The sequence below is a fragment of the Eleginops maclovinus genome, chromosome 17, assembly GCF_036324505.1.
Source record: "Eleginops maclovinus isolate JMC-PN-2008 ecotype Puerto Natales chromosome 17, JC_Emac_rtc_rv5, whole genome shotgun sequence".
NCBI classification, from domain to species: Eukaryota; Metazoa; Chordata; class Actinopteri; order Perciformes; family Eleginopidae; genus Eleginops; species Eleginops maclovinus.
In genome coordinates, this window is record NC_086365.1 from 1711336 (window position 1) to 1739232 (window position 27897).

General features: G+C 41.6%; 1 protein-coding gene across 1 annotated transcript; it reads right to left on the reverse strand.

Annotated features, from left to right (window-relative positions):
* Window positions 1–4: 4 nt before the first annotated feature.
* etv6 (ETS variant transcription factor 6) lies at window positions 5–27897 on the reverse strand. Its single transcript, XM_063905576.1, is given in 9 exon segments — window positions 5–515; window positions 615–715; window positions 2194–2336; window positions 2465–2615; window positions 2617–3053; window positions 5545–5679; window positions 9146–9310; window positions 23085–23214; window positions 27515–27897. Coding segments are annotated over 9 exon segments (1395 nt in total). The 5' UTR covers window positions 27545–27897; the 3' UTR covers window positions 5–412.

A 27897-nucleotide genomic window follows, 5' to 3' on the forward strand; every position in this document is an offset into this window, starting at 1 on the left:
TGAACATAGTTAAATCAAAAATGTTTATTCCATTGTGAAAACATTCCGGTCACACACACACACACACACACACCCTTTTTACAAACAGCAAAATTCCATTATAATGCAGGTGAGGAGACCATAAAATCATCAAAGTGACAGGAGCTCAGAGTGATTGGCTTTTGCAGTTCATTTGGAAATAAAGGGGAACACGTAGAAAGTCTTTCAGCTCTGTCCATCAGGAAATCACAACACATGATGCCATTATTTTTTTTTACTTTAGGTAAGTATCCTCCTAAGGCAATGATTTGAGTGTGACTGAGGAGTGAGCGTCCACGCGCTGCGGGTTCAGCGGCGATTGTTCACGCTGCTTCTGAAAGGCATCAGCGGCTGTGGTAGTAATACGTTCATAAACTCCATTTCCCAGAGTTCCTCAGCATTCCTCTTTGATGTAGATTTGTTCATCTGTGTCTGACTCCAGGTGCTCTAGCCGCTCCGTCTGCCCATTCATGATCTCATCGGGAGTCTTCATGAACCTGAGGGACGCCACACAGAAACATCGGCTCATTTATTCACACTGATGATGTAAACTAGACAAACTATGCTGATGTTGTTCTGTCTTTAGGAGGATTTACCTGAACAGAAGTCTTTGTCCGGGCTCTTTCCTGATGATGTTCAGTTTGTAGTAGTGTCTCAGTGCTCGCGACATCTTCTCGTACGTCATGTTGGTCCTGTTCTGTAAGGGGGAGGGGAACAGCCCTGTTATTCATGAGAATAATGACATGTTTCTACGTCCTAATGAGCTTTCTGTCCTTTAAAACTGTCTCTGTTTGGTCAGATAAGGTCAGACCTTTCATTTGACATAGTAGATCCATCCTTCTCACAAAAACCTCTCACCTGCAGAGATATCCATCAGCTTTTCTGTAAAACAATGGAAGAGGTGGCACTGGGCTAGTTTAACCTCTTCACAGAGACCAGTTACCGATGATATTTTCTTTTAACCTTCTCACCGTGCAGAAGGAAACGGGCAACTATTGAAAAGAGGCTATCCTGAGCTAGTGACCGCTACAACTGAACTGAGCAGGGCACGCTCAAGTAAATGCACGCTTCCTACAGCGCAGTGATGTGGTGGAAAGAAAAAAGTCTGTACATAAACTGCTCAGATCAAGGTCTGTGGAATATCTTGAGTAACAGGGTCATGCCTTCAGAAAAACATTGCTGTTGTGTTATTTTAACGTCAATATCTCCACCAAAACAACCTAGATATATGAAAAGGCCTGTATGTTTTTTGTTTATTTTGGGTCTGTTGAATATAGGACATCTTGATAAGTGCAGACTTTTATTTATTAAAGTTCAATTAGAAGTGTACTACTTCAACAAATTCCCTAAGAGTGATGTCACAGTCTGGTTAGCTGTGCTAACAGACATAAGAAGCTACAACAAGGTGGAGGAGAGTCCTCTCCTGTCAGACTGTGAGGCTCTGATAACCTCAGCTCAGTGTGGTAAAGGACTCTGAGGGTTTGGATAGTTCACTTTAGTCCAAGTTATTTCAGTGACTCTCAAATGGTTTGGTCATCGTCTACTGTATGTAGACAAGTATTTCCAAGGCAGACCTTTATCTATAATGAAGTTGTAAAAAATAAGGTAAGAAATCATTCCGATGTGTACCATAGGTCAGTAAAAGTAAAAAGTTTTAAAAGCGCTTAAACAAAAAGAAAGAAATGTATACATTTCACTAATCCAAAACAAATCACAGTTCTGTTTCATATGGATGTTGAGGGATGTATACTCTTTTTTTAACACCATAGTCCCCGATATTTTCCAGTTTTGTGTCTCCCCCCACTTCTCAAACCAAAGTTACACCCTTGTGTATATATATTATATGGCTCAATAACAGGAAATGTTAACAGGAAACGGCCATAGTCCTTCCACTTTTAAAAGAGAGAATTAGTGAAAGGCGCTTTCACATCTACACAAATTCTGAACACAACCACAATCTGAGCTGCAGCTGGGCAAGGTCTGCAGAACCATCAACATGGAGACATAGCCCTGATAGAGCCACCAGGGTGGCATTGAAAACTATTTAAACCCCCCCCCCCCATCCTGCTAACAGCTTCACAGTGTGTGTGTGTGTGTGTGTGTGTGTGTGTGTGTGTGTGTGTGTGTGTGTGTGTGTGTGTGTGTGTGTGTGTGTGTGTGTGTGTGTGTGTGTACCTTGTGGTTTCCCCACAGCCTGGCCAGGCCGTTGGGGTCCATGATGCGGAAGACCTTGCTCTCCGTGTCCTCCCAGCGGATGTAGTTCTCGTACCGGCTGTCTGACAGGAGCTGGTAGACGTAGTCCCACAGCAGCCTGCAGTCTGGGGAGACACAGCACGTCTTTACCCAACATGCTTTGCAGTAATGGATAAATAAATGAGGTCTGTAGTGTCTCCTGACATGTGTCTGAAGAAACAGCAGCTTTGACCTTACGACAGGTAAATCTCACCTGCTATGCGTCCGATGGGGATCTGCTGCTCCTCGGGGGGGGACACGGGCATGATGACGTGGTTCCTGTAGAGTGCCTCCTCCTGCAGGAGCTGCTGCTGCTGGGACAGAGTCATCTGAGGGTGGTGGCTGTGCCCTTTCCCCTCTCGGCCCGTTCTCCAGCGCCGCATGAGACTGGGGTCCGCGGCTGTGCCTGAAGTCCATGGCAACCCCCCCGCTGCTCCTGCTGGGGCTGAGGAGCAGGGGGTTCATGATGGTGCTGGGAATGAGCTGGATGACGCGAGGAGGACCCGCCTCCTGGCCCCCGGGGCTGCCCGGGCAGGGGGCGTCTCGGGGCGTGATGCAGCGGCCGTTGGGGGCGGCGGGGGACACCGACAGGGGGTACATCTCCTCGGAGGGGTGGTGGTTGCTGTCGGGGAGCTGAGAGAAGGTCTGCAGGTGGTCGTCTGTGGCTGCACGGGGCGGGTGTGGCTCAGGAGGGGACCGCCTGGGAGTCTGAAGGTGGGGGGAGCGGGAGCGGTGGCGCAGCTCGATGGTTGGGGGGTGCTGGGGGAGGGGCTCTGAGCCACGTGGTGCCCGCCGTACCGTTTCTGTGGTAGAGAAAGAGAAAATATGAGATTAACACCAGCAGCAGACAGTCAGAGTTTCAGGTAAAAAAGTTATACCCTAAATGTTTGATGCTTTTACTTTATATTATGATTATATATTTTATGTTGCGTTTTCTTTGTAATTGTACTTTTTTCAAGTCAATTTATTGAACGTGTTAAGAAAGATATATTTTTTTCATTTCTTTTTACAAAGAATAAATAATAAAGTTCATGTTCAAAAGGGGCAAGAAAAGCATAACATCGTTATTGTCCTCCCCTTCTAGCAAACATTGCTAATCGAAAGTCATACAAAGTTCAGTTCATGTTCGTCAGCAGTCGTGATATTTGCCTTATTTAAAAAAAAGCACTCATCTCTTTGTACAAATAAAAAAATGTAATAATAATAATAGTCAAATAATCTTTACTTTAGTATTTTCACATTATGCTACTTTATACTTTAACTCCACTACAATTTGTTGGCAAATATTGTACTTTTTACTCCACAACATTTATTTTACAGCTTCAGTTACTAGTAACTTGCAGCTTTAGGTATTAATTAAAATACTAAATCAACAAATTCATTATCATATATTATTATAGGCTAAGCTACCCAGTATAATATACCAGCATATAAGTACCACACAGCAACAACAATAATGAACACACTAATAAATCAATAACTCTAATAAATATTTGGTGCTTAAATGGGCCTTTCTGCATAATTAGTACTTTAACTTTTAACTTGAACTATTTTGATGTTAATACTTTTTCAATGCAGGACTTTTACTTGTAGCTGAGTATTTCTACTCTGTAGTATTGCTCATTTGACTTCAGTGGATAATCTGAGTACTTGTTCTCCCTCTGGCTGTCAGTGCTGTGAGGAAGCAGCAGCAGAAGACCCCCCCACAGACATGATTTAACTCCTCTTTGATCATTTTATTTATCATCCTTAGCTTCATCAACATAGAACTGGTTTCAGGACTGTGGCACTGGCCTTTCCTAAGTCCTTTTGAATTCTCCTATTCACTATTCCTCAACCCTGTGTCCTTTCACTCAGAGGTCGAGGAATAGTGGATAGGAGAAGACGAGAGGAGCTGATTGTTGGACAATTCGACCCTGGTGCCTCTGAGTTGAGGCTCAGACAGCCACTAGGTGTCGCTGATACTCCTATCTGTGGAGTTCCAGGAAAGGTTCTGGCTTAAGTTCGCAGGAGTGGAACTTTGCTCCGATTCCTTGAATCACAGGCCTTGTAAAAACTGGTCTGCAGAGAGGCTCTCAAAGCAAGGAGGACGGCAGAGAGAAACTGTTGGTGTGTTTGGAGCTCTGCATTTCCTCGTGGAGCAGGTTTTACTGCCAACATGTGGACTCACTGCTCCAACCCATCAGATAGTTGATGTGTCATGTGTCCTCCCATCAGAGCCAACACACTCAGGTGTTGTTCTGGGCTTTATCTTTACTTCCTTGAACTTAATGTTTCATCTACCTTTTACTTTTATTTAACACGTTTTTGTTCCTTATCCCCAACTTTCCGTAAGTTCAAAAAGAAGCCGTATGCAGTTCCTCTGGACATCTGTAGAAACATTCAGCCTTAACTGCTATTGCCATTGTTATAAATTACTCACATACAAGTGTTCATTATATACATGTAGTTATAATGTTAAACTAGGGGCCGATGACTATGAAGATAATATCTGCTATTATATACCTAGCTTTAGATGGCTCATAACCACTGAGAAGCATCACTGCTGTTGAGGAAGTATTGTTGATGACTAAAGAAAAATAAAGTCTTTCCATATGTGGATAAAATCAATATTTACCAAACTTAAAACTATATTAAAGCCTATAAAACTGACGTTATTCTAACAGTGTCTGCTATTATAAAGAAGGAAGCTTACGTTACATACACTCAGTTGCCACTTTATTAGGACCTGTACAATCCATCAGCTCTGCCATAAGTTCCATGTTGAAGAAAATAGTACATAAATAATAATCAGATTTCATTGATACTGTATGTGTGAATGTCATTTTATGTTTTTGTTATTGAGGGGATGTTTTGGACTGCAATCATTGAGGTGTTTAAAAAAAAACATTTTCATGCAACCAGGGCCTTTATCCAAGAGACAGTGTTGAATAATGGGGAGACGGAGGGAAGGGTCCCAGAGCAGCGTGGACCATGGGTCCTCTGGTTGGGGACCTTACACCAGTACATGTATTGTAATTGTATTCTTATTTTATTCATTTTTATTATGCTTGTTTTATTCCTGTTTTAGTCCTGAGTCTGTATTAAGTGTTCTCTTTAATGTGCAAGTGGTTATTACCTGGGAAGGGGACATAGTAGTGTCTGTGAAGAACTTTGAGTTGTATCAATAAAGTCTGATTTGAGGATTTGATTACAACAGCTGTAATGGAATATTTGTAATATGTTGTGATGGTAGAGGACTAATCCTGATATAAAAATATAAAATGTATAAAGAAAACAGTGAATTGGACTGACCTTCGAGCTTTAGGTGCTGCGTGGCACCCTCTGGCAGCGAGTGAAAGGAATTCCCGGGGAAGTATGCGGAGGGGTAGAAGACGTGGGGCTTCCTCTGCTTCAGGATGTGCTGCAGCAGCTCGTACAGGACGTCCCCTGCAGAGACAAAGCTCAGGTTAGCATCACTAGCATGTAGCGCCTGCAGAGTATGGGAAAGCAGCATCATCCACAGCCTCCCCTTCTTCCTCTTCTGCTCTCTGCTTTCCAGGCAGCGGGGCGCTTAAGCAATAATGGAATAGCCACTGAGGGACAGTCCCACATTACAGGGACCTTACTGGACAGGGCGCCATGGCAACACTTGTTATTAGAAAAACATTTCTTAGAAAATCCAACACCTGTAGAGCTAAGGCATTGCACAACACCCAGTGGCTAACAGGAAGTGGATGTTTACACAGGTAGATGGGCCGTGGCTAGATGACCTATCAGTCTCCTTTAAGTGTCCTACAGTAAACACGGAGCAGGAAGTGGAGCAGATGATTAACAGACGTGCGTTTGGCCTCAACAACCGCTACTCTCCCGCACAGATAAACATTTACAGTCAACACACAGCGCAGGTACAGAGGCCGTGATTTCAACTGACAGGGCTTACTTTAAGAAGGAAGTGAATGTGAAGAAGAAAGTGATCACACACACACACACACACACACACACACACACACACACACACACACACACACACACACACACACACACACACACACACACACACACACACACACACACACACACACACACACACACACACACACACACACACACACACACACACACACACACACACACACACACACACACACACACACACACACACACACACACACACACACACACACACACACACACACACACACCTCCTTTTAATTGTTATTTTTGTCATTATTCTTTTTTATGTTGTTTTCTTACATTTTTGGGGGGATATTTTTTGCATTCATTTATTTTTCCTTATACTTTCCTTTGTTTTTCTGAGAGGCTTAACTGTCATGAACTTTTGGATCATAATTTCTTTCATTGTACTTTTTTTCCTTGAATTGTTACATTATATTAATATGCTGCATGCGTGGACATTTAACTTTATTATTATTATTTAAAGTTTGCTTTGACCCTGGATTGAAAATGCTAGTTTCAATCTGCACTCGTGTCCAATTGGCTTATGAAATGTTTATCAGTATGAATCAAAATTGCTAGGAAATGAGGAAACAGGGAAAGCGTCACACTGCCGTATGGAACACCTCCACATGTCTCACATTAAACTCTCTCACATCTGAACTAGTGGCTGTGATTTAGCCAGCGACACATTCCCTAAAGTAAACGTTTGATACTCAGAGCGTCTATAAAGTAAATATGTCTCGCAAGCAGGGGCTGATGGGAAGTGCTCCCTTACACTCCCCCAAAGGAGGAATCACACACGCCAACATTTTTGCTCTGTTCCGCAAAATGACGCTTTCACTGATGTCACCGACAGCAGAGCCAACAACCAGCAGTATGGAAACATGAAGAAAGCTCTCAGCTTCACCTCTCCTCACAGCTTCCTCTCCCCTCACAGCTTCCTCTCTCCTCGCAGCTTCACCTCTCCTCAGAGCTTCATGTCTCCTCACAGCTTCATCTCTCCTCTCAGCTTCATCTCTCCTCCATGCATTAATCTCTCCTCCCTGCATTCAGCTTCATCTCTCCTCACAGCTTCCTCTTTCCTCACTGTGTTCAGCTTCCTCTCTCCTCTCAGCTTCATCTCTCCTCCCTGCATTCATCTCTCCTCCCTGCATTCAGCTTCATCTCTCCTCACAGCTTCCTCTTTCCTCACTGTGTTCAGCTTCCTCTCTCCTCTCAGCTTCATCTCTCCTCCCTGCATTCATCTCTCCTCCCTGCGTTCAGCTCCATCTCTCCTCACAGCTTCATCCCTCCTCCCTGTGGTTCAGTTTCAGGGCAGAACTGTGACTGAGCTTCTACAGGTGCTGAAGCATTCTACACACTGAGTGGAAACGGACAGTGGACAGTGAGACGATGTGTCCCCACAGAGCTGCAGCAGGATGTGAACAGCAGCACTGGGATGGAGCAGCAGCAGCTGACAGCTGGACACGTCCCTCTGACGGCACTTCATCCTCACATCATGTTCACTTACTTCCTGTTTACTTCCCATTTCAGGGAGGATTCAAATGACTTAAAGCTGAATTTTAAAACATAAATAAACATGCATTATCAAATGAATAAATACATGTTGGTAAATAACTGCTAAATGTCCCTAAGTTTAAAAGGAGTTTGTGGAGTTGGAGTTGGTTGGTTAATAAAGTAAAGCACATAGAAAACTATTATTATTCATTTACCGATAATCGAGCAACATTGATTTATGGATCATACATTTTTTTCCTTTTCTGTGTTCGGCTGAGCTTTGATGTAGTGTTTTATTTGTCTGGTTTTATTAATTAGACTTATTCTATCAGTGTAATTCTCATTTATTTTAGTGTACACTTTATTAATGATCGTTATGACTTGTTTTATTATTTTTATTTAAAGAATTTGACTAATGTTATCATCCGTCAAACAATATTGTACTTGATTTGCTCAAAAGGTGCAATAATGTTTGATTGATTGATTTTAAAGCATTGATAATGTGCTGAATTTCTCCTTCTCTCACTTTTCTTGACAGGAAATGAAGTGACATGCTGTGTAGTGTTTATCTTATATCTATATTAATATTTCACAAAGCTGAGCCCTCATTTCATCCTTCTCTTATGAGGACTTTATCCCCACACACTCACACACTGAATCCTGTTTCATTTTAAAAAGGGAATCTGAAACTCTGCAAAGGAAAACACTCCAGCATTATTTATTATAGCGTTGCTATGGCTACAGTTGAGGTTGGTTTGTACTTCCTGATCAACCGTCCCCTACTTCCTCCCCCAGCAACCGGCTGTAACAGCTGCCTCCCCACTGTCACCCCCCCTGCTCTGCACTCTGTTGATTTAAAGGGTGTTTGGCTGCAAACGCATTGATTTTAAAGCTGCGTTGGCACAGCATTTTATGAAGAAATAAACCATAATATTGACTCAACTACAAAGGGCAACAGCTGATCAAGGGAACCCAAGCTATCATTCTGCAACTTTATTTAGTCCGATCTGTCTGAATGATTTTTCCCCTCAAATGCACCGAGTTCCCATGGGTTTTCTTTAAATACGGTTTCTTTTTTGAACAAATTACTGTAAATAAAATGAAGACTTTTCTTTTTGTCGCTGCTTTTAATTGAACTATTCATATAGTACACTGCATTATAGTTATTCATGTATTTAGACCTGTGTTATTCTATATATTAGCTTGTTTTATGTTTATTTTAATCTCTTTGTTGTGTAATTACATCTCATAATGGGATTCCGCTGCACTATTTTCTAAACCATTTATCTTTTCCATTGTTGTAAAGCACTTTGAATAGCCTTGTGTTATATGATAGATGAACTGGCCTTGCCTCCTGCAATCTAAAATGATTCTCTGTCTCTATTTGTAAATGCTGTTCTCCAGTCTGGAGGCAGGCATGAGTGACAGTCATTTTTAAAAGGTGGAAAGGAGGCAGTACCGGAGTGGGGGGATCGGTAGCGGAAGTCCTCCTTGGTGAGCAGCAGCAGCGCTTTGCCGTTCATCTGGAAGGATCCACTGGTGATGGGCCGCAGGGCGAACTCCTTCTCCGCCCAGCGCAGCCACTGGGCCACGTCCTCCCTGCTCCAGAACACCGGCTGCAGACCTGAAGGAGAGCAGGAGAAAGGGAGGTGAGACAACACTAGCTTCACTGTGATAACTGGACTTAAACCATACTTTACATTCTATATTTATTCTAGTTAATATTCCACACCTTTCACACTTTTTGTACATATGATACACCTGCTTTATATTTTGTTTTTGTTTATATTTTGTGTACATTCTTTGTCCCAAATGTATAACTTTATTTTTAAATGCTATTTTATTTTATTGTAATTACTTTGCTTTGTTTTTATGTTGCTGCAACAAAACAAAATCCCAAATTTGGATCAAGTACTTCTATCCATCTATCTACTACAAAAACTTTACACTTGATATTCGACAACATAACTAAAGACATAAAAATGCATTGAGATGTAGGGTCTTGTCTTTAATATCACAAAATCTTACTTTGAGTTGTATCTCTGTTTTATTTTAGATTCGTATTGGAAAAGGTCCAATTCACATCAGAAAACAGAAACCGTATGAGCATTTGTGGCACAAACATTTCCTAATTCTGATAAAATACAGTTCAAAATGAGTTTTCCCCAATTTATAACAAGATCTCATTTATCTAAATATCCCATCTTATGTCAAGAAATCCTACCAAGCTAGTTCTCCCTTGTTCTGTTGGCAGATTTCTGTACTAATTATAAGTGAAAACAACACATTTTCTTTGTTTCTTTTGTTGTTTTTGGAGCCGCATTTTTTCCAGTGAAGGTTTTAATAAGGAGCGACAAAGTAGAGGTGACGGGGGAAGGAAGGAAGAGAAAACAAGGATGAGCTCATAGGAGAAGAGGCAGAAGGACAGGGGGGGTTGGGAGTGAGGAAGAAGAAAAAAAAAGAAGCAAAGGCAGGAAGGAGGGGAGGGTGAAGGGGAGGGAGGGGAAGCGGGGGGAGAGGAAGGAAGGAGGCAGAGGCAGTAAAAAGGATATTGAGGAAGTGGAGATAAAAGCCAAAAGGAGTGAGTGATTACGGGAACGTCAACGGAGATAAAGCAAGGAAAAAAAGATGAAGGAGGAGACCCAGTCAGAGCGGGAGAGGAGGGGAGAATAAAAGATGAGGAGATGATAGGTTATGGGAAGAATACAGAATAAATCAGCAGGATAAAAGAAGGAGAAAGACTGTCGTTTTATTTGATCCATCCTGAACTCCAGCAGCAGAGGACACTCTGTATCAGTCCGTGCATAAAGGGAGAGAGGAAACACTAACAGTGTCTCTTATTTCCCTTTGTCACCAACAAGCATTTCAAGGAAAGATTGGAAATGAAAAAAATATAATAATAATATAATATAATAACAGCTACATTTAAAAATCTGAGGATTTTATTTGTAAAAAAGCTTCACGGAAAATCTAATTATTCCAGTAAGGTGTACTGCAGTGTGACATTACACATCATCTTCCTGCTTGAATAGAAGTCTTTTGAATTAAAAATAGCTGTCTATTAGAGCATTCATCTAAATAACCCAACTCTAACTGTGTGCTATTAATTTATGAGGTTCAGGACTAACGAATAAGTGTAGTGATACGGCTAACTTCGTACTATCAGCAAACAGAACAGCAGGCAAACAGTGAGCAGCAGGAACAAGTATCAAAAAACAGAGGATGAGTCAGCATTTTTGCACTTGTTAGTTTCGATATCATGTGTCTTTGTTTTTTGGTTAGAGGCCTTAACTCAGGTCTGTGATGAACATAAGCCATGTCACTATTCTATATAAAGTATGTCAGTCAATAACACACTTGTGTTTTGGAGCTTTTATGTTTTAAAAAAGGTTGCTGGAGACACTTTACTTCAAAACTGCTGATTGCATTTGCGCTTCAAGTAAAGGAAATGTTGGGTTTATTTGTTTGGATCATCTTGCTGAACAGGAAGTGTTAATATCATAAACTGCTTAGAGCTTCTTTTCGGCAATAATCCAAAATATAATCACATGAAAACATCTCATTGCTTTTTGGATTAGGGGGCAGGATGGTGCTAATTTGAATGCTAGGCTTCCTTCTCTTTTACCAATTTAAAATAGAGTAAAACAAAAGCTTATCAGGTTTGATCTCATCCAAAAGTTAATTTATAACTACTGAGACTGAGTTTGTGATGTTACTGATATCGTGTGACCTAACAGGATGTATATTTTTTAAGCATCACATTCAACTTTTTACCCTCATTTATCTCATTAGGCATATCAAAGAAACTGCTGACTCATGGAATAATTATCACTCTAAGTGTAAAGATTTACAGTTTGACTCAGACTTGCCCCCCCCCCCACATACACACACACACACCCACACACACACAGCAGTGTGTATCTCAGAACATCCACAACACACAGCAGAACTCCTCATTCCTTACATCTCACTTATCACACAGCCTCCAACACTTCCTCTGGGAGTCTGACAGCTGCTATCTCTGGCTGCCAATGTCACTGTCACACAAGAAATAGGAACCGTGCTGGCGCTCAGGCCTCCCCCCCCCCCCCCCAAACCCGTCAAACAGAGGAAGTTTTCACAGAGAGCAATCAATATAAAATGAAACCCTGTCTCGATTCCCATTCCTCCTCTTCCCTTCTCCTGCTCTGGGTTCAGATAGTGGCACGAGCGCTGCCGATAAGGCGGGAAAAGCTCGGGTTATCTGAAGCACAGCTTACGGCCCGTCAAGCTCCGACCCCTCAGCCTGTCAACAGACAACCGAAGAAAGTGTTGGGAATGTGATACAGGTGTTCCACAACCACAGGAGGGAGTGGAAGGCAGATAGGGAACTATATTTCTTAATTTTAGTTTGGCCAGGTTTCTGCTTCAAGTGATTGGCTTCTTCAGCACAGTAGAAATCATACTTTTGCAAAAAATTTGGTTTTATTTTATTATCTTTATTTTGTTATTTTATCTTATATCCTTCTATAATATGCTGGCATCTCTCACTGCAGTAATAGAAACAGACACTAATATATAAAAGCAGTTTAATAAAATATCAATAAAATAGATGTTAAAGTAACCATGGATGCGGAAAATTGCCATAAATAAGTGTGTTTTAGTCTTTGGGTGGCGGGGTTGTGGTTTATTGACGTTGTCATGTAGCTTTTCCAATGCTAATTTAGCATTAGCTTGTGGGGGAACTGCCGTGATTGTTATTGTGGTGAATTCTCACGATAAAAAGAAAGCCAATTCTATTTATAAATGTATCAGTAGTAAGAGAACACGTTGAAGTATTCCCAGTAAATCAGCTGAACCCCTCTTGTAATAGCTGGACCTCATAACAGGAACAGATCTAGGATGCACTGGAATACTCCGAAGGCTACATGACTGGCTTTTAGTTTAGGATCAGGATCAGCAGCAGCTGGACATTGCTCTCTCATGGCTGACTGCGAGCGCTGAGGCTGGGGGGGGGGGGGGGGGGACAGCAGTACAGCCGGGGTCGGGGGGTCATGGCTGCAGTATGCTCTCTCCAGAGCCGGAGAGGTGCTGCACTGCCAAAAACCCTCCGAGATCCGGTCTGCCGGCCCCAGCCATCTGCACAGAGCCCAGCGGAGGAAGCAACAAGGGGAGCAGAAGGGAGGAGGAGGAGGAGGAGGAAGGGGGCCCAAACAAACGTGTCCCACAACGCACTTTGGCAGGAAGCAATCCAGCGTGGGCTCTGTTTCAGCACAGGAAACTTCCTGTCGGGAAGGTTAGAGAGCGACGCCGAGAGGTTTATTATCAGACAGCGAGACGGAGAGGAAGAGTAGAAACAGAAAGGAAAGAGTGAGGAGAGCAGAGTGTGGGAGGACCAGAGGAATGGCTAAAGAAAAAACGCAAAAAGAGGAAGGAAAGTCAAACAGGAAGGGAAACAGATACTCAGCCAGAGACATCAGCCACTCTTCTGACTGTGACACCTATCCTGGCATGGGACCAGTATATAGAGCCTGCATAGAGGGCCAACTATAGCTTAACCCATGTCAACACAAAGACGGAATACCTGTATACAAACATATATCCATCACACCCTTTGATATGGTGGTGTATATATAAAAAGAACCACTTTTTCAATGCAGTCAACCAACTGTTTGTTTGGCCGCTTGGTGTACATTAGGCATGCACTGACCACTTCTATATAATAGAGTGGTACAGGAATAACTCCTAAAACCCGGCAATTAGCATTTTAACACTTACGGTTCCCTCGTCTCAGAGTCAATGGGATTTTTCCGTAGGATTTTGGACTTGGACTTTAAGAGATGGATCAAATTTTGTTCTGTGACATTAAATACATCAGCAGTGAGGGAACCCATGCACAGCTTAATTCCGGGTTTGCCTACAAAAATACATCATACCCGCACCTCTATATGCATAGTTGTTTTACTAAAAGGAAAGGCTCATTTAATCGGAGGGACTCCTTAAATCAAATTAAAAATGTTGTGTGAAGATTACTCCAACAGGCATTGGAAACTCCTGGTAGAAGCTTTGTAAATCTAAAGAGTCTGTTGGTACAGCCCAGGAGCATAACTCTGAATGTGTTTCCTCCAGTCTTTCTCTCTGTATTGACGGGTTTCTTTTCTCCTCCATGCCAACGTTGCTCTTCAGGCTGCCAGGACTATGACAGTTGTGTTTGTGAATCACAAAGCTCTATTGTCGGAGCTGATCTGATTTCAGCTGTTAAACCTGAGTCACATTCCCGTTTTGAGTTTCTGGATCTTATTTCTCTATCTTACGTCAATGCCATCTATAACATAACTGATTGTAAAAAAAAGGTGAGAGAAGAATATGTGTGGCATGATCAGGCACTGAGAGGAGAACAGCGGACCTTGGCACACACTCACACACCTCTGTGAGCTGGTTCTGGTCTCTGTTAAAGAATCTTGTTACAGATGTGGAAGAAAGGCCATTTCAGTCCTTGTCGTACATTCTCTGCCAGTATTGAATGCATCGATTTGATCATGAAAGCCAATTTGTGTGTGTGTGTGTGTGTGTGTGTGTTATGTTGAATATAACCCTACAACACGACAGCAGCGGGATCCTGAGCCCTTGACTAAACCGTGGGCTCCTAATCCTCTCTGATGACACATAATTTTCACTTTGTGTGTTTCTCAGGCCCCCGCTCATGCACATACAGAGTGCACAAGTTGCCAAGGCAACTCATGAGCGCTTGGGATGAATGAAGGGAGGCGGAGGAGGAGGATGAGATCACTGGTATCTTGTTTCGTTGTTGCGGTACAGAAGCCAGACGAGTTAATGAGGTCCGCCCTGCTGTGGACGTCCCGCTAACACTCACTGCATCTGCACCTTCACTGCAACCCCCACCCCCCCCTCCCAGTTTACAAGGCTCATGTTTTTGTCTTTTTTGGTAAACATTGTGCTGTGTCTACGCTCAGAAAGGTGTAATTATCTCTGCCTGTTCCCGATTTTGTGAAAATATAATTTGGGTGACTCAGCATTTAGCCATTGTGCCTAAAACCGAAAAGTTAAAACCTACCTTTCAGGGCAGGCCTTTCATTAGAATCAGAAATGCTTTTATGTCGTTACAGGTTCATTAAAAAGGTACAGTGCAGATAAAATGCCAAAGAAAAAAATGTGTTAATAAGAAATCCACAACCAGTGTGCCATGGTAAAAATAATGGAATGGTAATGCATAGACATTTTGTTCACTTTTAATTTACTTATTGTATTTGCGTTTTAATGTGTGTTTGATGTGTTCTGTTTTATTAATCTACTTTGTGTTGATAATGTTACATCTTTACTTTTTAAATTCAGATTGTCTCAGGTGCATTGGTCTCCAAATGTTGTTGCCTTTCCTGTTGTTTTCCAGGTTTACACTTTTTGTGATGGATTGATCCCTCAGATTGATTTGAGGTAAAATGATGTTTCATAGTTAGCAAGTTAACTCTAATATCTATTTATCCAAGTGTTCTCTGATAAGCACGGTAGCTAATGTAGCACTGTGTTCTGAATACACACAGTATATGCTAATTTTAACGATGTTTCACATATAAAATACTTCCACTTAGGAGGTACTGCTAATTAAAGGGACCCTGTTCTGCTTTTTGAGTGGCTTTCCCTTTCCTATAGCGTTTTATATGTTTTAGTGCATGTTGCCTGCAAAGGCTAAAATTCCTGTGTTCCCTCCAGAGGGTTTTTTACTACAACTGATATACACCTGAACATCAGGAGGAGAGGACTCTTTAAAGTAGAGACACTACATACTGATATACACCTGAACATCAGCAGGAGAGGAGTCTTTAAAGTAGAGACACTACATACTGATATACATCTGAACATCAGCAGGAGAGGACTCTTTAAAGTAGAGACACTACATACTGATATACATCTGAACATCAGCAGGAGAGGACTCTTTAAAGTAGAGACACTATATACTGATATACACCTGAACATCAGCAGGAGAGGACTCTTTAAAGTAGAGACACTATATACTGATATACACCTGAACATCAGCAGGAGAGGACTCTTTAAAGTAGAGACACTACATACTGATATACACCTGAACATCAGCAGGAGAGGACTCTTTAAAGTAGAGACACTACATACTGATATACACCTGAACATCAGCAGGAGAGGACTCTTTAAAGTAGAGACACTGCATACTGATATACACCTAAACATGAACATATTAGGGCCTGTTCAGGCAAGTACATTTTGCTAGGTGTAGTTAGCTTTATAGCATGGGTAAGTAGTTTTAGAAGAAGCTATCATCACTATGTTAGCATTACCCTCAGTGTTTATGCTAGTAAACCATCAGTGTGAATTGGGACACAACTTTAGAGAAGCTAGCATCTTGTTGCTAGGTAATCTGAAGGTGTACTTTGTATGTTGACCTTTCTCAGTCTACTTCTGTGTTTGGTAGATATTTAGCTAATAAAGTTCAGCAGCACAGGTTGATGAATGCTTTATGACTTTACAAAAAGGCACAATGTGAGCGGGTATATTTCCAATAAGAAAATGATTCAAGGGCATCTAAGAAAATAACTTCAAATGTATTAAAAGGATGAAAGTCTGAACTTTGAAAAACTATTGAGGTTTGTTGAGTTCAGCTGTGCTTGTGCGTCACACATTTCTAAGCATTTATTTTAAAACGGGAACAAAACTGCACACATGCTGTATTTTGAGTCATTCTGGAATTTGAAAGTCTTTTTTCCTTCAACACTCGACAAATACACAAGACTGATACACACACAATTCTGAGACCAAGGATTTCAGCTGACCTAAACAACCTATGACTGAACAAACTGAACAAAAACACAGAGCTTAAAGTGAGGCTGGGACTCTGGCTTTTCTCTCCAAGCATTAGTAGGCGGAAATTGTTTTTTTTCTTTCTACCAACGGAGGAGGAAGAAAAAGAAAGAAGGAAGGAGTAGGAGGGCTGACCATGACCTTCTGACCCCCTTACTCAAGGACATGTGTGTAAGAGAGCTGCACATTTCTCACACACTATTCATCTGCGCTCGCTTTGTGTCTCCATTCCCTGTCAGGTGGGTGCGGCAGGGGAAAATCCACCTCCGCACACACTTTTACTTTTCAGTCAAGAGAACCGCCCCCCCTCTCATATTTATCCTCAACTTCCTCCACCAGCAAGCACGTGCCCATCCCCATCCAGCAAATCTGGACTTCATCCAGTCAAAACAAACATAAAACAGGTCATCAATCACAGGAGCGTTTATGGGCAGGAAGTAGCACGACCTGTTTTTGATAGCTTGTTGTTGAGAGAAGGAGCAAGCCGGCTCTTGTAGGATAGTTCCTGAATCCAAGTCAACTGCCACTCTTCCTTTTGTTCAGGAGCCAATTTTTTTCTCTTTTTTTAAATGCAAAAGCTTCAAAGACATTTGTCCAGTAAATCAAAAAGGCCCCTGCTTGTCTGAAAGCCACACACCCTTATACTGTTCTTTTTTTTTGTTCTTTCCATGTGGAGAAAGTGAAGTCAGCATTTTGTGCAGGGTAACACGTCGCTGATCGTTTTTACTTGCAAAGCCTCCACGGCAGAGTTTCACAACTTTTTTGTGTCTTAAACAATGTCTGCTTGTGGAACCGGAGAGGATTTTATCAAAACCACTCAGATCAAATCCTTTTCATAACAAAACAAACACATGGAGCAAATGGGTTTTCTTTCAGCTTTCCTTCCGCTGATGGTTGCAAATATTAAGGAGTTTAAATGAGGAATGGAAACTACATCCTGATATCTGAATTGTGTCTCCATCTGTCTTTGGAAGTGTTCGATGGTGTGGATTCAGCACTTATTCAGCCATATTCTCATTCTGATCTCTGATTCTGATATTCAGAAGGGTCCCTTGACCGCTCACCTCAAGATACCTGATTGTTAATGAGTTCTTTTGACACCTACAAATCCTCAGGCTCCCAGCTTTTAGTTGATATGATAGGCCTGCTCTTCTAAGAGCCAGTTTGCAGAGTCTGCCACTATCCCTATCAATAAAGGTTAAACATTCAAAGTTGCTGTTTAATATTTAATCTATTGCATTCTTTTGTGTTTTATTAAACAGTAAAGAATATACATTTTTCAAAAATACACATTATTAGAAGATGGTGCATACTGTATATACAGCTCCGGAAATAATGAAGAGGCCACTTCAGCATTATCAGTTTCTTTTTATTGTTTTCTATAAACTACTGACAACATTTCTCTATGTTGGAATTCAACAGACACTGGAATGGCTGCCATACATGTAGAGATAAAGATTTAAGAAACATGTGGAGTGGTCTCTTCATTTGTTCCAGAGCTGTAATTACACTTAATGGACATTTGGTTTAGTACACAAGGGTGTTGCATTATGGGAAGTGTTAGATCCAGTGGTTTTAGACACTGGACCACCATAGGGAGTTGTATAATATGTGTGTTATACTCTGCAGATGCCCCTTTAAAGAAGTGATGTATGTTGATGACATGTAGGTTTCTGTAGGGGGGGCATCTGTACTTACTACATGCTGTCTGCACACTACCACAGCCAGTAGAAACAAATCTAAAATTCATTTATTAAGAGGACATCCTGATCATCTCAAATCAAAACAAGTGTGTGTTCATTGTGACGTTAAAAGTAAAGCAACCCCCCCCCCAAACCCACCCTTCCAAACGGCATGTGGAGTGTGTCGTGAACAGGAAGAGGGGGGGGGGGCTGCTGAGCTAGTTTGCTGGCATGTGAGAACAGTTTCCCTTTCAGAAGAGAAAAGAGAGTGAGTTCAAACACACAACCACACACACACACACAACCACACACACACACACACACACACACACACACACACACACAACAACAACAACATTTATTCAGGAAGCACCGTCTGCCCACTCAGGAAATTCCTGAGGACAAGGGCTGCTTCCAGGGGCAGGAAATTTCCCCTCCGAACCACCACACACACACACACACATTCTTTATCACACCAAGCCCCCACACAGTAACATGGGTAATATACCACAGAGAGAGGGAGAGGAAAAAGGAAGCTGGTAGGGGGGGGGGCTTACAGTCATATATGGTAACACATACACACACCCGTGCATTAAAGGCGTACACAACCTCAGGCAAGCTTTGCACAAAAGACACAAGATTCCCTCACACTGCTCCACCAACGCACAGAGAAAGCCCAGCTGCGACACACACACACACACACACACACACACACACACACACACACACACACACACACACACACACACACACACACACACACACACACACACACACACACACACACACACACACACACACACACACACACACACACACACACACACACACACACACACACACACACACACACACACACACACACACACACACACACACACACACACACACACACACACACACACACACACACACACACACACACACACACACACACACACACACACACACACACACACACACACACACACACACACACACACACACACTAGTGGAATATGTTGTGTTTTAGACATGTGGCTAACTGGGTGTCCGCTCACTGGCTGGCGCTCAGGTCGGGGAGGAATGATGGCTTGCGAATGAATTGAAACCCGAGGCTTCCAGTTGGTCGGCATTCGTCATCACCGCTTTGTGCGAGCGCAGATGACACTCCTCCCTTTTTTGGGGTATTTATCTTGCTTTGAAACAGACTTACAAACAAAACATTTGGGGGGCCCCACTTTTTAATACTGCTGTATGACTCGCTGGCAGCCAGCAGCCGTTTACTCATGCGGGAAGTACGGTGAACACAGGTTCAAATATGCCTAGCAACAACCCTAAAGCTTACTTATTAACACTTTATCACCGTTGGTTTAATTTGGAAGGTGGGTTATGTTCTTCACCATTTCTTGGTTTTGTGCAGTGACTTCCTGGAGTGTGTGCTGGTTGCCTGGCAACCTCACACAAGACTCCAGGAAGTTCCTAAAACAAACTAGATGGTGCTAACAGGTTCCCTCTGTTTACAGTCACTATGCTAAGCTAAGCTAACTAACTAGAAGTGGCCGTATGATATATTTATTGAAGAGAAAGATATGATAGTATTTATTTTATAATCACACCAATAAGCAAATTCCAAAATCTCAAACTATTCATTTAGCTTTAAGTTTAAGCACATACTGTTGATAAAACTTTATTTAAAACTGTTCTTTATTTGAACTGTTATGTGACTTAATGGTTCAACAAGTGCACACATATCTAGCTCTATCATGTCGCATTTTATATTGTGGAAAAAATTGGAATATCGTTTTTTTCCAATATGCTTTACTGCAGCCCTAATATTGGCGATTAATGTGTACTTGTAGCTGATTGATCACAAGATTATCTGCTGCTGGTTAAATGTCTCGGGTTAACTGGATCTGACAATCAACCAACTTTCTTATTTGTTCCATCATGAACTCCAAAACATATTTCCTCGTTAATATTTTATCCTCCTGGTCTCCTTCCAATTTACTAGAACATAAAAGATATATTTTTGTACTATATATATATATAAGTTCTGCTCTGATAAAAAGTCAGAATAAGTTTTAATAAAAGATTAAGTGTTTTAAAGAGGAACATATAGAGAGATTAAACACGAATGCCAAAGAGGTTATAAAAAACAAACATGAAGGTGAAAAGCGAGCGATTATACGAATATTTTCATGGCAGTAATTACAAAAAGGTGATATATTCTAAATGTTTTTTTAGGCTGAACGCTATGTGAGCAGGAATAAAGAAGAAAGAGGGTTTGTGTGATGTGTGACCGAAAGGGTTAAATGTAGCCTGGTAGCATTCTTCAGCGAGGAGCAGGCTGCAACGCTCCCCGATCTAATCCACTTCCTCCCCAGGAAATGGAGAAGGCGGATTTCTGCCCACACTGCAATTTCCTCCCTCATTCTTTTTCTTTCTGTCTTATTTCCCCCCCTTCTACTCCCTCCTCTTCCTCCCTCTCCCCCCTCAGGACAGAACTGCCTCTGAGTGTGGGGGTTAATGGGAGGCTTGTGTGTTTGGACAGGCAGGAGGAGAAAGGATGATCAGAGGAGTTTGAGTGAGCTCAGACACAAAGACGTGTGTGTGTGTGGAGCAGCAGCAGCAGCCAGAAACTAAACACAAGAGCTGAGGGGTGACATGTTCCTGCCCCGTCTGTGAGGCGTTTCAAACTTGAATCAAACACGTAGGACTTCCACATGTCTGCGGATGTGAACTGACCTATCGGTTAGCTTGACAGGAAACTCAACGCGGACCTGTTGAGCGTTCTTCCTTTTTCTGCAACAATGCAAAAGAGGAAGTGGGCTGAGGGAATTTCCTGTGCATCTCATCCAGCCTAGCCCCCCTCCCCCCGACCAGCACTGAACTTCACACTTTAAAAAAAATGAATAAACTGGTTAAATATTGACGGCACATGGACAAAGCTGGGTTACTCTTTGAACATAGAGCCTATCTGTTGGCACAGCTCCAGCCCCGCCTGCTCTGGGATTGGTTCATCAAACCCATGTGTCACAGTGTTGCTTCATTGGAATATGGAAACATATTTCAATAGACCTTTACTAAATCACTTGCAGACTGTTTGCTCACTTTGCTATCTCTTCAAGTTGAGTGGGACGTGTGAAACTCTTGACTAGTTGAGGCAGATGTACTGTAACCTGTTTATCCTGGTCTGAAGCAATCACTGCTCTGACATCAGTCTCATGGGCTCACACCGATAATAAAATCAAAAACAAGTCGGATTCTACCACTGCAGATTTAGCTTAGCATGCTTTCCATAAAGTCAAGCACACCTGAAACAAACAGGTATCTGTGCATTGTTTTGGCAGTCAGTGTAAAGACTTTGCACACCGGGGAGTACTTCAACGCAGCATTATCATTTTCTCTTGTTTTATTATTTATAGGTATGTCTTTGAGTTAAAATGTTATTACTTTTTTTATTGTATTCTATAAACAACGGACAACATTTCTCTGTGTTGAATTCAACACAGAGAATGGCTGCCATACATGTAGAGATACAGATTTAAGAAACATGTAGAGTGGTCTCTTCATTTTTTTTCCGGAGCTGAATGACATTAATACAAATATTTAGCCAAATATTCTGTTGGTGAATATGTGGAAAACTAAATGCTAAAGTGCAACAGTAGCACAAGTGGAAAGAAAATGACAAAGAAATATAGTAAAAACCTGACATAGCATTCTCACACTCACACTCACTATGAGAAAAAAGGTTTATTTGTTAAGTATTTAATTTGACTTTTTGAAAGGATCATAGGGTTATTAATAATTTAAGGATTGCTATTACTGTAAGGCACATTGGTGTCAATAACATAACTTTCTGTCATATTTATATTTCCTTCACAGGAAAATTGTTTAACCTAGATGAGCAGTATCTGTGGTTGAGCGGCAGACCCTTAAGTATCAATAAGACATTCTGAGATGTTGGAAGCAACGAAAACATGTTTTGTGCCCCTCCTTAAATGATTAGGATTGCAGTTTCCTTATAAAACGCACCTGTGTATTTACAGGGTTTAAAGGTAAACTAAACCTTACAGCAGAAATCTTGCAGATATAGAGGAATTTATGGACAGTCTGACATTAAGTTGTACCTATTGGCTTTTAACAAGAGCTGTCCTGCACTCCAGTTCTGGGGGGTTGTTCTAAATGTTTGGGTTTATGTTCTTAAGATTTTAAATGTGCAGGGCTCCTGGATTCTTTACCCCAGCCCTCCACTTCCTCAACCCTTCCTCTTCCCTATCAGCTTGTCCTCCATTCTTCTTCTATGGTGTTCTCTGCTCCACATAATGTGTCCCTGCCTGCTGGACCTGTCAGTGGCTCCAGTGCAGCAGCTCTGTCAGTTCTGCTCCAGTGAAGGGTTCAGGTGTCTGACCCTGGATCTGCTTCAACGCCTTCTGGCTGAGAGGCTGGATGAGGCATGTGCACTCATAAAAGGTGTGTGTGTGTGTGTAAATTGTTTGTGATGGGTTCTAACTATTAAATGGACATTTTCACAACATTTTCATTAATTTTCATCTATTTTTATTTTATCCATGTTGCGGAGTATAGATTTAGCTATTTATGATATATACTTCTTAAATTATATATAATCTGACTTGCCCGATTACAAATTTAACCAAACAGAAACGTTTACAGGGAAACACACTGAGAAAAATTTTCATACAAACATCTGATCAATGCATGTAGGAGTCACTGCTTTTCTGTGTGTAGGAGTCACTGCTTTTGTGTGTGTGTGTGTGTGTGTGTGTGTGTGTGTGTGTGTGTGTGTGTGTGTGTGTGTGTGTGTGTGTGTGTGTGTGTGTGTGTGTGTGTGTGTGTGTGTGTGTGTGTGTGTGTGTGTGTGTGTGTGTGTGTGTGTGTGTGACTCACGCAGGTGCGCAGGCAGCCTGGCAGGCTCGTCCTCCATTCGGCTGGCTGGCCTGGCGGCGGGAGCATGGACGGGGGAGGAAGTGGAGTTTGGCAGCGTGTTCGCGGAAGGACTGAAAGAGCTCCTCTCCTGCTATGAATAGACACAGAGACACAAAGCATGGCTCACAAAGCTCAGCGACGCACCGGCCCTGAACCCAAACAGCTCCACGCCAACTCGCCTCACCTCGCCGTGTACCCACAGCACCGGCGAGCCTCGCTCTGTGTGCACACACACACACACACACATTCTTACACACTGTCATGCTGTGTACACACATTCTGCTGATGCACAGATCCAGAGGCCACGCATGCTTACGCACATGGAGCGGAGTGATAAACCAACCAACACTCTGTCTGTGGAGATGCCTCCGTGTCAACAAACCACACACATGGATTATCAGCAGTCATTTGCTCGATAACATTTTACATTTTCTATAAAATCCAAGTTTTGCTTAATTTTTATACATGTACTTCAGCACGATCTTTGCAACTAAAATATTCAGCCACTCAAAACAAAAGGCCTTCTACAACTACAGTTGCAAAGATTTACCTTCCTAATTATTGATCAATAAATTAGTAATTAAAATGTCACAAAAGTGGGAATTAATGCCACAGAACTTCCAAGAGTTATTGTTCATGACTGCAGGCGGTTTGTTTGGTATGAATAATCCAAAACTCTGTCGATATTAGGATACAACTACAACTATATGGCAATGTCTTGTTTCATACTTGCTGAGAAAACCACAATGTCATTTTAATTCTATTTTTGTTGATAAATGTACTAATATGTAACAATAACACTTTCAATGTTTAGTTGATCGACATACAATTATTTGGGAACTATTTTACTATCTGATTGGTCCTTTAGGGTTATTTTAAGCACAAATGTCAAGCAATAGCTGCTTCTAACTTATTACGCAGGATAACTTTGCCACTTTACTTTGTGTAACATTATATTAAACTGAAGATATGTTGGTATTTAACTTCTTGACAGACTAAAACAATTAAGGTCCACATTTAGAAAAAGGATCCACAGATGAAAGCCTCGCTGATTTCTGATTTCATTTCAAATTCTTCATCCAGATGTTTCATTTTAGGTTTACACTGTATTGCTGTATTTTGATCATTTTCAAAGAGTACAAATTAATGAATTTGTATCAATTAATTGTTTTAGTTTTTTTAATTTAATTTGTAGTGTAAACTTTTAATGAGTCCGTGACAGTGTTCCAGACTTCCTTTGCCACAGAAACTCCTGTTACATCTCCAGACACAGGAACAGAAATCCAGGTTTGAAAAGAGTCTCTGTATATGAAGGATTGGATTATTAAATTATAAATTGATCAACTCATTTATCCCAGTAAAAAAACATAATAAGTAATACATCTGGTTTCAGCTTCCTAAATGTGAACCAATGATCCATTTCTATTTCATATGACTTTATATAAATGTGTGTTGTCTGTGGGAGAGAAAGTGTGCATGTCACGTTGGCCTCTGAGATGTTGCGACGGGCGTTACTCTTTCATTAAGACCACTGTGCAAGGCTAAACAAATAATCAATTATTCAGAAGAGAATCAGCATATTTTTCCGTAATGAGAGCAGTTGTCAGTTGCATCTCTCTCTAGGATGTCGCTCTGTTACTGTACACTTCATGTATGGAGGTAAAGTATACATATCTATATATTATACATATCTGCTATATACATCTGTTATACGTAATATATGCATCTGCCCATACCTCCTCATTCAACAGTGTAAAGTATTTAAATACTCTCAATGTATTCCACATATGTATATATTTCACATCCTCAAATCTTTATTGTTAATATTGTAAATATTCTTCTCTCTTTTTGCACTATTTTATTTATGTTATTTGCACCATGTATGTGGAGTTGTTGGAGGAGCACGCGACATAAGATTTTCATTGCCAACATATACGCTGTATCTGCTGTGCATATGACAAATAAAACCTTGAAACCTTGAAACCTTGAAACCTAAAGGTGTGAGCTTTTCCAGTTTGTGGCCATTATCTGTTGACTGGTTTCCCTTCCTTTAAATGAGGGCAGAGCATCAAGCCAGGTAAGTTTCTTGAGGAAATGAAGCTGACTGTTTCTGCCTTCAGTTTCAGCCTGCTGTCATCACCCAACCACTCTCAGACCTGCACACCAACTGTATGCAGCAGGAATTTCCTGTGGAAGCCCGGCAATAATCTCTCAGTCTTCCATTTCCTCCTCTGAGAGGCCAACGCTTCTCTCCAACACACTTTATGAAAATTCAGTTGTCTTGAAAAATGTCAGGCTAGTGGAAAGGGGCAGTTAGGACAAAGCTTGTGATGCAGGGAAGGGATGTGACAGATCTGGGCTGCAATAAAAGGGTAGTAGGAGTCCTGTGTACCGGCAGCGGTGCTGGGAAAATGCCTCAGAACGGAGTGCTGAGCGTTCCCAAGCAGGCAACTGTGCAGTTACATCAGACTCCGGAATGAGAAGACATCCCATATTAATAATGGGTTATTGAACAGCTTGCATTGTAGCTGAGCATGGCTTCTCAAATAGTAATTCCATAATGGCTCCATTAATGCAGTAACTTACGATTATATTAGGAATTTATGTTTTGTTTAACGAAAAAAATCTCTGAAAGGACCAAGGTGACAGTGCCAACTGTCTTCAGTTTTCAGACCGGGTATTTAATAAAAACACACCAAAGAAGCACGTTTGAATCCCAAAACCAGTGGATATTAAACTGTTTTGGTTACCTAAACTAAAAGACCCAAATAATTGATCAGTTAGGACATTTTTTTGCAGATTAATGTGCTATTTGTATTCAGCTGGAGGTCCTGCTGGGACTCAGAGGCGCTGGTGATTATTGCTTCATCTGTCACAATCCTCCTCTTCCTGGGAAGCATTTATATACAGTTTTCATTACTGGTTCATCAGTGATCCTTGAGATTACAACATGTCAAACATTATGACACACCACAAGTGTCTGCAAACTGTTCACACAGTCTGACCAGCAGCCCCAAAAGCCAATTATTCTTTAACCAGATTTAGTTCAAAGTAAGGCTGCAAATGTTTATTTTTCTTGTGAATGAGTCTATTTTTTTTCTGACAAATAGTCAGTTGCCTTATAACAAAAAAAAAAATACTGAAAAATGCCCTATCACTCTTTACCACAGCCCCCCCAAAAAACATCATTATAGTTTGCATGATAATAAAGAAAAACCGCAAACCGTCACATTTGAGAAGCTGGATTTAGCAAGTGTTTAGCATTTTTGCTCAATAGATAACTAAATCTATAAATATTATTTGAGTATCAAAAAGTTGGTTAATTTGCTGTCCATCTGTTGGTCCCTGCTCTAAACCAGAGGAACCCTTTCATTCATGTGTTTATTTTTTATAAGTTCACTTGAATTGCAGTATACAGATTTTTTCTAATGTAAGTCAGGGGTGTAAAGTAACAAGTACATTTACTCAAGTGCTGTGCTTAAGTACAATGTTGAGGTACTTGTACTAGTATTTCAATGTTTTTCTAATTTGTACTTCTACAATTTAGAGGTAACTGGTGTACCTTTACTCCACTACATGTATTTAATCCCTTTAGTTACTTTACAGATCTGGATTAATGATGGTAAATAATCAGCCCATAAATCAGACTTTAGTTCACCTGGAGTAAATCCAGCAGCTACCCTGCAGTATACAAAGCCATTCAAACTAGCTGCACCTTTACCAGCTCTGAGAACACTTTAATGATCAATAATTATAAAACAGATCAGAGATATTATTCTGAAATGGACAATGACTACTTTTACTGTCGCTACCTTGAATAGATGTTGATGTCAATACTTTTGTATTTTTACTTAACATAACATTTGTAATGCAGGACTTTTACCTGTAACTGAGTATTGCTGGACTGCGGTATTTTTACTTTCCCTTAAGTACCAGATCAGAGTACTTCACCCACCTCTGATGGAGTAACACAGGTAATGCATACTGTAAAGCTCCTGAAGTGTGGGCCTATCAAACAGAGACTTAAACACTACTGTTGTGACTGCGCGAGGACCCTGTGAAACGCGTTGTTACTTGTGCTTTAGCTCAAGTAACAACGCGTTATCTGTATGTAATATCATGGTCGCCCACTGGCTTTTGTGACTTTTCCGAGGTGGTAAATGAACCGTATGAATGTGTCACACAGTCACGACTGCTCTCCTTAGCAGAGCGGAGGCGAACTGAGAGCGTGGAGCCGCGAGCAACAGATGAGCAGCAAAACAAACGCACCTCCGCTGAATGGCGCCACGGCTTTCGAGATATGCACTTAAAGGAGATATAAATCCCGACAGCGAGTCCTATCAGGCATTGAAACCTAACATCGAGATGAGAAAACAAGAGGACGCTGTTACCTTGTTTGCAGCGGAGGAGGATTCAGACATTATCTCCCGTCAACTTCTCTCCTTCTCCTGCCACTTTTCCGCTGTGTCCTCTTCTTTATCTCCTCTCTCCTTCAGGAACCCACGCAGCAGCGGCGGCAGAAGAAGAAGCAGCAGCTCGAGTGCTCGGCTCGGTGCTGTGGGAGAACTTCTTCTCATTCACACCGCTTCTTCTCTATCTGCAGGCCGGCTCCATAGCGCTGCTCTCGGTGTGAAAACTTCTTTTGTCTGCGTGTGTTTTCCCTTCATGGGTCGGCAGCGTGCTGGTTAATAATCCCTTCCTGGAAGAGCACGTCTCTCTCTCCCCCCCTCGCGCTCTCTCTCTCTCATTGATCTGGATGTGTGTAAAACGGCGA